The sequence below is a fragment of the Leptonychotes weddellii genome, chromosome 5, assembly GCF_054177405.1.
Source record: "Leptonychotes weddellii isolate Sample4059 chromosome 5, ASM5417740v2, whole genome shotgun sequence".
Taxonomy (NCBI): Eukaryota; Metazoa; Chordata; class Mammalia; order Carnivora; family Phocidae; genus Leptonychotes; species Leptonychotes weddellii.
The window spans coordinates 16,465,541-16,478,051 of NC_138373.1; the positions used below are offsets into that span (position 1 = coordinate 16,465,541).

General features: G+C 47.0%; 1 protein-coding gene across 7 annotated transcripts in view; it reads right to left on the reverse strand.

Annotated features, from left to right (window-relative positions):
* KATNIP (katanin interacting protein) overlaps positions 1-12,511 on the reverse strand; it is a 183,871-nt gene that overhangs the window by 161,644 nt on the left and 9,716 nt on the right. For 5 of the 7 annotated variants that reach the window (XR_014145280.1, XR_014145281.1, XM_081819794.1 and 2 more), the window contains exons 1-2: positions 11,035-11,083; positions 2,811-2,866 (exon numbers count right to left, since the gene is read on the reverse strand). The exons of 1 other annotated variant lie outside the window; for it this stretch is intronic. Coding sequence is in view for 4 of the 6 variants with exons in the window: in XM_081819794.1 (XP_081675920.1) it covers positions 2,811-2,866; positions 11,035-11,074 (96 nt within the window). In the remaining 2 variants the exon portion in view is untranslated. Of the gene's footprint in view, positions 1-2,810; positions 2,867-11,034; positions 11,084-12,511 lie in introns of those variants that run through there. One more of the 7 variants, XM_081819790.1, reaches the window with a different exon arrangement.

Genomic DNA, 12,511 nt, shown 5'->3' on the forward strand with positions numbered 1-12,511 from the left:
ACTTAATACGGACCAGGCACTGGCTCTCACCTGTGGCTGGGGGGGGGGGGGGCGGGGGGGGCCGGGGGGAGGTTATAAAATTTGGAAGCCTGGGTCCCACCCCCCAGAGATTCTGATATAACTGGTTTGGAAAAAGGCCTAAACTCTGGGGTATTTAAAAAGCTCCGGGATGATTCTAATGTGCAGCAATGTTTGTGAACACTGACACAAAGCCCTCGGCAAGGGGCCTGCCACAATGTGGTTGCTGACACCTGTCTGCTACCGAGCAGGTGTGTGTGGAGGGCAAAGATGGCAGAGTGGAGGGCCCCCAAACACCAGCCATTGCCCAGTGTTGCCTTATGGGAATAAGGCTCTGCTGTCATTCTCCATTTTATCAACGAAGCCAGAAGTGTGCGTTTTTTATGTGAAAACTGTAAATGTGGACAGCTAATTTTTGAAAAATGGAATAGGGTCTGGGCCAAATAAAACACATCTTTGGGCTGAATTTGGCCTGGCGAGCTCACTGCAAACAGCCTCCCCTCCTCCCTTTGCCATGCTGGCCCATGACCACACAGAGAACGACACAGTCCCAACCCAGGAAGGAAACAGCCCATTCACCTGCCCCGATGTGAGCAGGCCCATGTCACCTCACCACCAAAACAACATGACGCGCTTGTCTGCCTATTCCAACCAGCTTGTCCCCTTGCCTTTCATAGTGACAGAGTCTGATCTCTACCTGGCATTCTGTGTGAGGCACAGAGTGTCAGGAGTGCAGATTTCACAGGTGATGGGGGAGGGGGGGAACGCGGAAGGAGGAAGTGGGCAGGAAAAGCATGTTCTAATAGATCAAGATAAGCATCCTGGCACCTTGCTAGTCATTTCTTTCTCTTGTTTCTCTAACCAAACAAAAGCCCTGTTAAGAGAGTCAGCACCCTCTTTTTCAGAAAAGGCCTGAAACCATTTTAAATATCTTTCAGGGTAAAACTTAAGGTATTGTGATAAACATCTCACTTTGCAGAAGAAGAGTGATCTGAAATGCTCTCGGGCAACTGGCATGATGGGAGTAGCCAGGAAAGCAGCAATTAGGGAGTCCTGTTGCCAAGGAGAAAGAGAGAGGAGGAAACGAGCAACTCAACTAGTTACCTGCTGCCCTGCTTTGTCGATTCCCAGCAAATCTCTTAAGGTGGATAAATGTGATGATGTTACTCTGTGACCAAAAGCCTCGGTTAGGTTGAAACAGTTCGTTCCTGGCTTTGGGTGGGGGGGGAAGGCTGGTCCCCACCCTAGGGCACTTCACCGAGGGGGGCTGGGAGCCTGCGGGCCTGTGCTCACTCCTGTTCCGGCTCTTCTACCCTCCAAGTCCCTGCAAGGACTTTGTGGGAGATACGTGCACCTGCTCCTGCTTCCAGAAAAATGTTCCTACAGGAAGGAGTGACAGAATCCACCCTGGTTCAGTTTCTAGAATGCCCACCAGGGCTGACATTTAGATGTTTTCAGCAGCACCAAAGTCCCAGCCCTCGTCCCAGGTAGGTTGCTTAAATAAGAAGGAAACCCACGCCGGCTGTTCTGGCTACAGCTGAGGAAGGAGACAAGAGCGGACAGGATGACAGCCACTGCAAAGCACCCACGGCCCTTTGCGGTCCAACCCCAACCTGCTTCAGTTGGCTGAGGGTGAGGCCAACTCGGAGGATGCAGCATGTAAGTGCTGATGAATTTCAGGATTGGTGGATACTTATGATGAGCCTCATGCCTTCACACCCTTGTACCCCTACACCCATCTGTGGTTACATAAGACTCAAATTCAAACTCCCGTGAGCTTGAGACTTGATCCAAGGGCCCTGCGGTAACCTCTGGGTCCTTGCTTCCACTTTGTACCCTACAGCTCAGGAATCTTGCAACCTTCCTTACTCATGTCTGACTTTGACCATGCTTTTTAACTTGGCCCGAAAAACTGCCGCTCATTCTTCAAGACGCAGCCTGCATATCAGCTTTTCCGCATGCCTTTCTAGAGACCACTGGCAGAGTCAGGTAAGCCCTCTTCTGTATTGAAATTCCACTCTCTTTGCCCTTCTCACATGGCATTATAATGACCCCGCTGCACATCCCTTCCATCTATAGTGCGCACACCATGAGATCAGGGCTGTGTCTCTCTCATCCCTTCTGCCAGGCACAGAGCAGGTGGGCTCAGTGTGGCAGGTCTCAAGAATGGCCACAAGTATTTGTAGCTTTCCCATGCAGGGGTGAGGCCTATTTCCCCACCCCTTCAATCTGGCCTGACCTTGTGACTTGCTTTAAAGAAAACCAAGTTGGCAGAAGGGACACCATGCTGGTTCTGAGCCCAGGGCTCAAGAGGTGCTGCAGCTTCCACTCTTCATGCTCTTGACCCCCTGAACCCCCAGAAGAACAAAGCTGGCTGGCTTGCTGGTGGATGAGAAAGCACTGAAAGAGAGCCGAAGCACACTACTGGTACTCAGCCATCCCCAAGGTGACACAGTGCTCACTGCAAAGGCAGAAGTGAGTCCAGCTGAAATCAACAGAACTGCCGAGCCCAAACTGTCGACCCACAGAATCATGAACTAAATGCACCGATGTTGTGTGACATCCCTGAAATGTGGGTTTCATTTGTTACACAAAGTTAACTGATACACTTCGTAAGAGATTGTTACTACCAGTGACACTTTGATTGAGAACTCGAGGTGCCAACTATCCTTTGGTCCGGGATTCAAGCCGGAGACTCCGAAACAAGTAGGAGATCCAGGAATACTTATTCACCAGCAGGCTCCCTTCAAACAGAGTTGCCTCCCACCCACCCTCACCAGTGACACATTTACCTCCTTTTTCTCCTGTGAGCATGACCGGCCTCTGTCAGCCTTTCGCAGAGTCTGACCTGTAGCAGTTCAAAAGCAGAACCAGAGATTAAGGCTATTTTAAAACAGCTAGTTTATCACCGCAAAAGCTTTTTATTTGCAAACTGAATAGACGGGACCAATCATCATCAAATGGTTTTTTTTTTTTTTAAGATTTATTTATTCATGAGAGACAGAGAGAGAGAGAGAGAGAGGCAGAGGGAGAAGCAGGCTCCCAAGGAGCAGGGAGTCCGATGCGGGACTCGATCCCAGGACTCTGAGATCATGACCTGAGCCGAAGGCAGACGCTTAACCATCTGAGCCACCCAGGCGCCCCCATAATCAAATGATTTTAAGAAAATGTAGCCTATTATTATAGTGGGAAAATGGCATACTCTTGAAATAGACCAACGAAAAGGAAATGGTAATTCACACACTCGCGTTATTTGACTGTAATGAACAAAGCCTCAGCTCCTTAATCTGGAACATTATCTGCACTCTGCAAGGGCCGACAGTAGATTTCCCAGTCAAATTACATTTTTATTAAATTGTTCGGAATTATATAAAATGCCTTCCACAAAAATGCCTTCCACTGTGCGCATACACATAACCTTTGATGAGTGCATACCAATGTGCTTCACCAAACCCCCAAACTCACCACTGAGGTGATGGTACAGATGTGAATTAGCAGTAATCACCCACATTTCCCATATAACGGGCAATTTCAGAGAGAATGTTGATTTTCTTAGAAAACCAAAGACTAGCATTTGAAAGTATGCATAAATTCAACAGCTCAACATCATAAGGTTTAAATATGCTGTTCCAAATGCACTTTTCACAACTTTTATGGAAGTGTCCATTTCAAAAGGATTCCTTGGTGGAAAGTTAATGGATTGCCTTTAAATGGGAATGCCATAAAATGGGAACCTCTGTGCATTGTCCATGTGTCTTCCAAATTATCCAGCTTTACTCTCAGGTGGCTATGTGTGAGAAAATCAGTACCACATGTCCCATTAGCCAAGAATACTCCAAAGCAGGAGCAAAAAGACAGCGATGACTTATTGAGAGGCAAGACGTAGGGACTGAGTCTCAGAGGAAAGATGTTTGTCTCTGGATGTGGCCACTTCCAGTAGGTCTACACAGGTGTGGGGGGTGGGGGGTGGGGGACCTCATAGCCGGTGATGAAGCGCAAGTCACTCTTTCCAAGAAAGTGAGAATAAGGGGAAGAGCGAAGGTCCGAAGATGAACCTCTGGCAATGGCCAGAATTTGGGGCCAATATTAATAAAGAATTTGGAAAAGAGGCAGCTGGAGAATTTATAGGAGACCCTGGATTATACAATATCATGGTATGGTAGACGTCTTTTGGGTTATCTGCTCAGCTCATAAGGACACCCTAAACTGCCTCCTTCTATCTCTCTCTCCTCCCTGTCCTCAGAGGGGAGCTCCAAGACGATATAGGACCCCAACCTCAGTATGGTGCACTGGGGATGGACGCCTGACCCTACCACAGTCAATCAGAATCCCAGCTCCAGGAATTTGAAATTGGTTTGGATAGACAAAGAAAAAAGAGGGCCGGAGCAGGGCTATCTCCATGTACGAACTTTGATGCAGTCAGAAGCCACCTGCCTCGGGGGACAGACTACCAGAGAATGCCAAGGCAGAACAAAGTGATCTGAAACTGACTACATACCTGCCCTTGTGTTCCACAGACACTCACTTAACTGAGTACCACTGAGGTGCTGGATGCCAACAGTGGGGGGAGGCTGTGTGTGTGTGCGCGGACGGGGGATATATGAAAACGCTCTGTACTTCCTACCCAACTTTGCTATGGACCTAAAATTGCTCTAAAAAAGAAGGTTTATTCATTTAAAAAATTAAGAAAAAGGCCCAGAATTAAGGATCAGGGGATCTGGGTTTTTGGGCCCATTTTATCCCAACCTCCTGACCCCTGATGCTCTGGAGGGAGGAACCAGTGTGGACAGCTCCCAGAAACCTTTGACCGCCCCTGCACTAGCTGTCAGTCGAGGGACTCACTATGGAGAGGATGACATGCCAGGTCGTAGGCCACACAGGGCAGAGCCAAGAGCCAGGAGATTGGCCTAGAGCTGGAAGGGGACAGGGAGGGTTGGAGACCAGGGGTCAGACCAGAGTGTTCTACCAACAGAAGCAAGTGTCGAGGCAAGTTAAGATGCCAGCAGGGAAACAGGCCCAGAACAAAGCCAGAGAGCAGAAAGGAAGCAGAGCTAGTCCAGGGGCAAGCACGGCAGTCCCCAGGGTCTGGCTGCAGCCCTTCTAGTGGTGGGCAGACACACGCTTAGGGGCCTGGTCCAGTGGACAGCGGACCAGTTACAGGATCTTGGATAAGTCACAGGATCCCACAGGATCCTTCTGGGCCATATTTTCTTCCCTTTTTTTTTTTTTTTTAATTTTAAATGAGAGGCTGAATCACCTCTGGGGTTGCTTTTCATCTCTAAAATTCTGTTCCACCAACAGAGAACAGTAAGAAAAACATTAAGGTGGGCCATAAAAGCAACACATTAATATAAAGAACACAGAACTTAACTACTGAAATTTGAAAGCAAATCTCTCTACTGGAGTTCATTAGAAGCTGCTTATTCATTAAATTGGAAAATAATTTGCTTATTTTCCAATGAAGATAATTCGCTCTAATTATGTACACTTGTAATCTAACGCCCCGTCCTCACACCACTGAGCCCCTCTCTCCTCTGGGCAGCTCCACGTGGAGGCTGCTCCTTCTTGCCAAGGACAGAAAGAACGAGATTACACTGGACCTGTCTACTGTACTCAGCATCTCTAAGTATCTTCTTACTTATATCTCGTTGTATTCTCACGACACTCAGGGAGGGAAGTGGAAGATGGTGACACTAATATCAATAGATGCTGCTTGCAAAATTGAGGGGGTGTTCCCCTGCATTTTGCAAGGTGACCTGTCAGTTTCAGCCATGAGACGATAAATAAGGCCAAATGTAAATGATACATGTGTAACTCACATTATAAAACAGACGTGTGCCTGGGAAACAGGAAAAAAAAACCAAAACGAAAAAGACATGAATGCATATATTCTCCCACTTAGGACATCAGAGATTTTATCCATGCTTTCGATTCATTTTTGATGGTTAGAAGATTCTGACACTTTGGTTTTACTTTGCTCTAGATGCAGCTCATAATATTCAGAGCTACCATTCAGAAGGGAGGTGCGTCTTCCTTGGATGTCAGCTTCTGAAACCACCAGGCAAGGGAAAATCAGCATCAGAATGACCCTTAAAAGAGCCTAAGCCTCCTGTGAAGTACAGTCCACAGGACACAGCCTTTTCTATCCATTGCTGTAGTCTACTGCACATGTGAAATATTTGGTGCATATAGATATGTACGGTACATGATAAAAATACATATGCATAATATCGTTTTGCAGTATTTCTAACTAAATTATTCACATGGTAATTACTCCCTCTGTTTTTCCTATAGGGTAGAAGGAGAGTGGGAGGGGGGAGGGTGAGAACCGGGCACCAAGTTCATGAATGTTAAAGTTTGGGGGACACAGCTCCACTGAACTGGACACCTACTATGTGCCATGATCAATGCACAGGCTTGATCTCCTGCATCCTCACAACCACTGCTGTGGGGCAGGGGTCAATAAACTTGTCCTGGAAAGGGCCAGGGAGTAAATATTTTTTTTTAATTTTTTTTTAAAGATTTTATTTATTTATTGGAGAGAGAGTGAAAGCAAGAGAGATCACAGAGGGAGACGGAGGAGCAGACTCGCCACTGAGCGGAGAGCCGGATGCGGGGCTGGATCCCAGGACCCTGAAATCATGACCTGAGCCAAAGGCAGACACTTAACCTACTGAGCCACCCAGGTGCCCCTGAGAGTAAATATTTTTTACCGTACAGGCCGTAAGTTCATAAAATCATAAAGTCTCTGGTGCAACTACTCGACTCTGTCATTGTGGTGCGAGAGCAGTGCTAGACTGTATGTAAACAAATGGGTGCCGCTGTGTTCCAATAAAACTTTATTCACAAACACAGGCGGCAGGCTGGGGTTCGCTCCCAGGCTGTAGTCTGCTGACTCTTGCTCTAGATGGACAGTACTATCCCCTTGGTACCAACCAAGGAAGAAATGAGAAACAAACTTTGAGGGGATGAATGAGCTGTTTTTTCGAGGTCACAAAAATGTAGCTTGTAAGTGACAGGCTGTTCCTAATGACTATCGTCACTAACATCCTCACCATCACAATCATATTAATCATTGTTACTACCATGTGAGCTCACCTTAAGTCAGGTTTACTCTGTGCCAGGCACTGAGCTCCAGACTAAGTCCACGAATCAACCCATTTACTCCTCTCAGCTACCCAAGAAATACTATCCTGCTTGTCAGATGCGGTCACTGAGACCCAAAGAGGTTAGGAGGCTTGCCCCAAATTACCCAGCTAGTGAGTTGAGGAGCCTTGATCTGGATCTGAGCAGTCTGGCTCAGGAGCCTGCACTCCTAACCACTGGACCACACTGCTCCTCAGTCAGGGCATTAAAGACAAGTACAGAACACAAGAATAGACCGGGGAGGGAGTCTGATGTAAGCAATTCTTTCTGTGATGCAGCTTCATAATGTACTTTGGGTTCCTAGAGCAATTAGTAAGGGGGTTAGATGAAAATGATTTCCCAACGAACAAAGAAGACGGCGTTGCCAGCCAGCGGGGTAAATGCCGTAAGATGCCAAAAATGGTAAGGCAGGCTTAGCATTAGACACTCATTCCCGTCTACTCAGGTGAAATGCTCAGCCTTGACAGGAAGGGTTGGGCTTTAGAGAATAAATCCAGTGGAAATCTTGCAGGCAGAGAGGGCCCATGTAGGGACCTCCCCACCACAAAGGAGCTTTGAACAAAGAACTTGTTTCTCTCCACTGGGGTGATGGTACCGCCATGAGGTTACAAAAATGAGCTTATTTCTTCCATTGTCCAAATAGGACTTATGTTGCTCTCATTTTATATATCTATGGAATTTAATTTAAATGACAAATATCCCACTGAAATACCACTTAATCTCACTAATCGGACTGCCAAAAATCCAAGGTTTGACAACACACTGTTGGCAAGAGCTAGGAAGCCGGCACTTTTGAGCACTGGCGGGGGGGGGGGGGGGAGAGGGGTAGTGGAGAACAACATAGTCCCTTTCGAAGGTATTTTGACAATATCCTCAAAAGCACAAGTGCATTTTCCTTTTGGGCTAGGAATAATACTTCCAAGGATCCACCACAAAGAATTACCTCCACAAAGAGGACACGGATGTACAAAGGTATTCCCTGTATCAAAACCTGCAATAGCAAATGTTGCAAATGACCCATAAGTCTATCAGTAGGGACTGGTTGAGTAAATACAGCAAATCCACACAATGGTACAGAATACTGTGAGGCTGGAAAAAAGAATAGGCGAGCTCCTTATATATAAGATAGTCATGTTACTTGAAAAAAATCAACAGGCAGAAAGTGTATGTACTATGCAATCTTTTCTCCAACAAAAAGGAAAATAAGAATAAATACTCACGTTGGTTCTATTTGTATAAAGAACCACCCAGAGCTACGTGTACAAGGACAACAAATCACTGTTCCTTTCTATATGTTTTTATTTTGAATGATGTATCTGGACCTATCTCCTTTTGAAAAAATGAAAAGAAACTTAAAATATTAAATGGCCAAAAGGCAGATTCAAATTTTAAAAAAAATACAATGGGAAATGCTGTAGACTGTTCCCATCAGGGAATCCAAGAAGGGGTAGTCTGCTGGAGGGAAATGGAGTAGCCTCTGGGAACCTTAGCACCCCAAAGCTTGCCGGAAAGACAACACGGTATTTTAGGAGCACAAACTGTTTTCTTTTAAGAGATCGACTGTAATGCGTGAGAGAGAAGAATGAAATGATGACAAAATAGGGTTTCTGGAAATTGGAACAATGGTTTCCAGGCTAAGCCAATTCGCTATTGGCAACCTGCTCCTTTATTTAAGGGCAAAGTTTTTATGAAATGGCCAGACAAGACGAGAAAGGAAAAAGGAAAAAGGAAGGGAGAGCAAGGAAAGGAAAACTGGGACCTGTGCAGACGGGCTGTCTGGAAATCGTGGTTTCCTCGTGCTTACTGAGTACCTACCCCGACAGCTTCTTCCCCAGGTGACAGCTCTCGGGCCCCCCTGTCATGCACAACAACAAAGCCATGTGGCTCAGAGAAGTAACCTGCCCAAGGTCAGAGTGGGGAAGGGGAAGAACTGGGTTCACAGTCAGTCTGGCTGCTAACCCAGTGTTCACTTCCCTGCTGCCTGCCAGCACCCCCTCGTGTCAAGTCCAGGAATGGGAACACCCCAACCCCACTGTCTGTACTACCCCACCCCCACAGGCCTTTAGCCCCATCCCAGCTTCCTGGACACCCCCCTATAGCCTTTGCAAAGACACCTGTGGCAGAGTAAGGTGGCAGGGTGGGGACAGAGCAGCCTGGGGAGCACCTGCCCAGCCCAAGGGGAATCGCTATTTGGTTTTGTTGTTATCGTTCTGTTTTTTGAGAGAGAGAGAGAGTGCGCCAGAGCTGGGGGGCAGAGGCAGAGGGAGAGAGAGAGAGAATCTTAAGCAGGCTCCACACCCAGCACAGAGCCAGAAGTGGGGCTTGATCTCACGACCCCGAGAACATGACCCCAGCCAAAACCAAGATGGACCCTTAACCAACTGAGCCACCCAGGTGGCCCCGGGGAATCGCTATAAGGCTCCAGCTGCCAGTTTCCGTGCAGGAATGTGGGCCCAGTCTCATCAGCTCGGATTTTTCCAGAGAAGTCCAGTATGAGGAGAAAGTTTCTAAGTTTTAAATATTGACAAGTAACTAAAAAAATTTTTTTAAAGCTCTATATAGATCCAACAAAGCAGGCTTCTAGATTCTAACCTAATAGGTAATGAGGCAGAAGGCTGAAGAATCTCCCATTATTTACCTCGATGCCATGGACCATTTTTGCAGGGGAGTGGGGAGAGCTCTTTAAGGAAATCTCATCATAATAACAGAAATCTGTTAGACAAAAAGTGTGACTGTTTGGAAGACAGGTAAACAGGGGCTCTGCGACACACTTTCCAATTCCTTCCAATTCCCCATGTGCACCTCCAGGCTGGTTCTAGGGACTTTAAGTCACACTCTCTCTTCTGAAAGCCCGAAACAATAACCCTGTCAGTCTTCCTTTGCATTTTCTGTGTAACTCAAATTCCCGGGGCCCACTTGACTGCCAAATTACCTGAGATAAACAAGTCATGCTAAGCTCCTCTTTTCCTTTCCAAACCCAACAGCAGCTGCCAGCCAGAAATGGTTGTTTATAACCTGCACACTGTTACACGCATTTGCTTGTGCACTTCTAAAAATGCTTAGCCATGCATTCTTTGGCGGCCTTCATAATTACATGAGAGCCTGGGGACAATGCTGTGCAGTGGCAGAGAGGGTAGGCTGTGGGTCAGCCTGTCTGGCTCAGCTTCTCAGTACCTGTTTGGAACCCCTGATAGTGCGATTCCATTTCGGTCTATTGTCGGCGTTAAGATGGTACATGTGAAATGCTTAGAACGGTGCCCTGCACATAGTAGGTGCTTAGCAGTAAGTAGTTCACTCCCCCACAAATGGCTGACTATATGTTCATGGATCTTAGTGAGTTCTGTTGGACTCTGGTTCCCAAACATATCCCGAATCTGTCCCTTCCTCCCCATCACCCCTCTGCGAGGCCCATGATCATTGCAGAGCCACCTGGTTGGACTCCTGCCTCCGTTATTGCTGGGCTTTTCCCATGGAAGCCAACTAAAAATGAGACTGTATCCCTTGCCTGCTTGACCCTCCAGTGCGTTTCCCTCTGCATTGTTCTCTCTCTGCTGGCGCATGCTCACACCCACACCACCCACCCCTGCAGCCCGCCAGTCTTTCCTCAGCTCCTTGGATTCACGATTCCTTCCTTCTCCGGGTCCTTTGCTCTCATGGTCCTCTCCTGTTGGCTCCTTCTTATCAATCAGATCTCAGCCGGAAGGGACTTCCCTTCCTCAGAGAGGACTAGCCCACCATCCTCCCTACTTTTTATCCTCTGCACAGCCCCTGTCTGATCTTTTTCTTGTTAGTGTGGTTGTGGTCTGTCTCCCCCATCCCCTCCCAATATGGCCACTGTTTGGCTTTTTGTTATCACTGAATTTCCCATACCTGGAACAGTGCCTGGAATGGAATGGACATCAGTAGACATATCTGGAATCTGTGAATGAATGAATAAATGCATGAATGACCAAAATTTTGAATGGACAATGCTGGGAGGACAGGAGGCATGAGTATGAACTACTATAAAGACTTCATCTTCTCTCACAATGTATTTTCCTGACCCTATCCCCCTGCTTTTTCTCAGATGGTGAAATGAAATATGACAAAGTGAGTTTAATACACCACTGGAGATAATTGGAAAATATTGATTTTTTTTTTCATTTGAAACAGTAAAGATAAGAAAATGCCACACTTCTGTAATCTAATCAGTGGCTTATGTGACAGCATGCTTCCCAGGCTAAAATGTACTTTGGTCGACCTCTGTATCCATCATACAAGTTCCCAAACTCATTCCAACTACACAGGCCAACCCAGGCCCCCATTGACTACAAGTGGGGACACTGCGCTTGTGAATCTATGCGAACTTGTGTGTATGTATCCAAATTAAAGTGTCTTTTGAGTATTTGCATTCCACTCCTCCCTTCGCCCCACAATGAGCTGCCAAGTAGTCCTGGAAAACACAGGAAATGATGCATGAGCTCCCCTGGAATCCTAAAGAAAAAGATACGTTCCTTCCTCTGACAGCTAATTTTTACTGAGAGCCTATTAAGTGCTGGGCACCATTTTAAAGGCTTTAAATAGATGGATTCATTTGATTCTCATAGCAGCCCTATGAGGAAGTCCTACTATTAATCTCCATTTTATAATTTCAGAGTCCAGGCACTGAGAGATGAAGGAACGAACCCCCCCCACCGAGGTCATGCGGCCTCAGAACTGAAGCCCCCTGGGTAGGTGTCTACAAGCTCTGCTTCTTCCTCTCCTCCGCAGATGAGGAAGGTTCACCTCGTGAGCACCAACTCGAAGACAGGGAGAGCAGGAGAGCAAGTCCAATCCTCTGCCCTGGTTTTTCAGGGTTGCCATTTGCAGGCTTAAAATAAAATCTCCATCTCAAATCAGGCAAGAGACGGGACTTCCCACTACAAGGGCTCATTAGGAGGTTGGAGGGGGGCGGGGCACTGGATAGAAATGGATCTGGGCCTGTTCTCCCACCTCTGTAGGCACGTTAACTCCCCAGGCCACGGCCCCAACATCTGATAAATGACAGCGGTCAGACCAGACCGGAAGTTACTCACTGGCTGAATCCAGCCCACAGATATTTGTTGGGTCTCCATGTTTAAAAAGAAAAAAGAAAAAAAAATTCTTTTTCAGCCAACATTTACAGCTTGGGAGATATCACATTTTAAAATCCTGAGTTCCGGATTATTTTGAAAAACCGAAAGATCTGTCAACACAGGGCTTGCATTCCTGCCTGGCAACAGTTGTCTGAAGCTGAGGACAGTGGGCCGACAGATGGCCTGGTGTCCTCTGGTTCCCCCGCTGGCTGGCTGTCTCCCTGCCTCTGAGGTCCAGTCCAAGTTGCCATTTA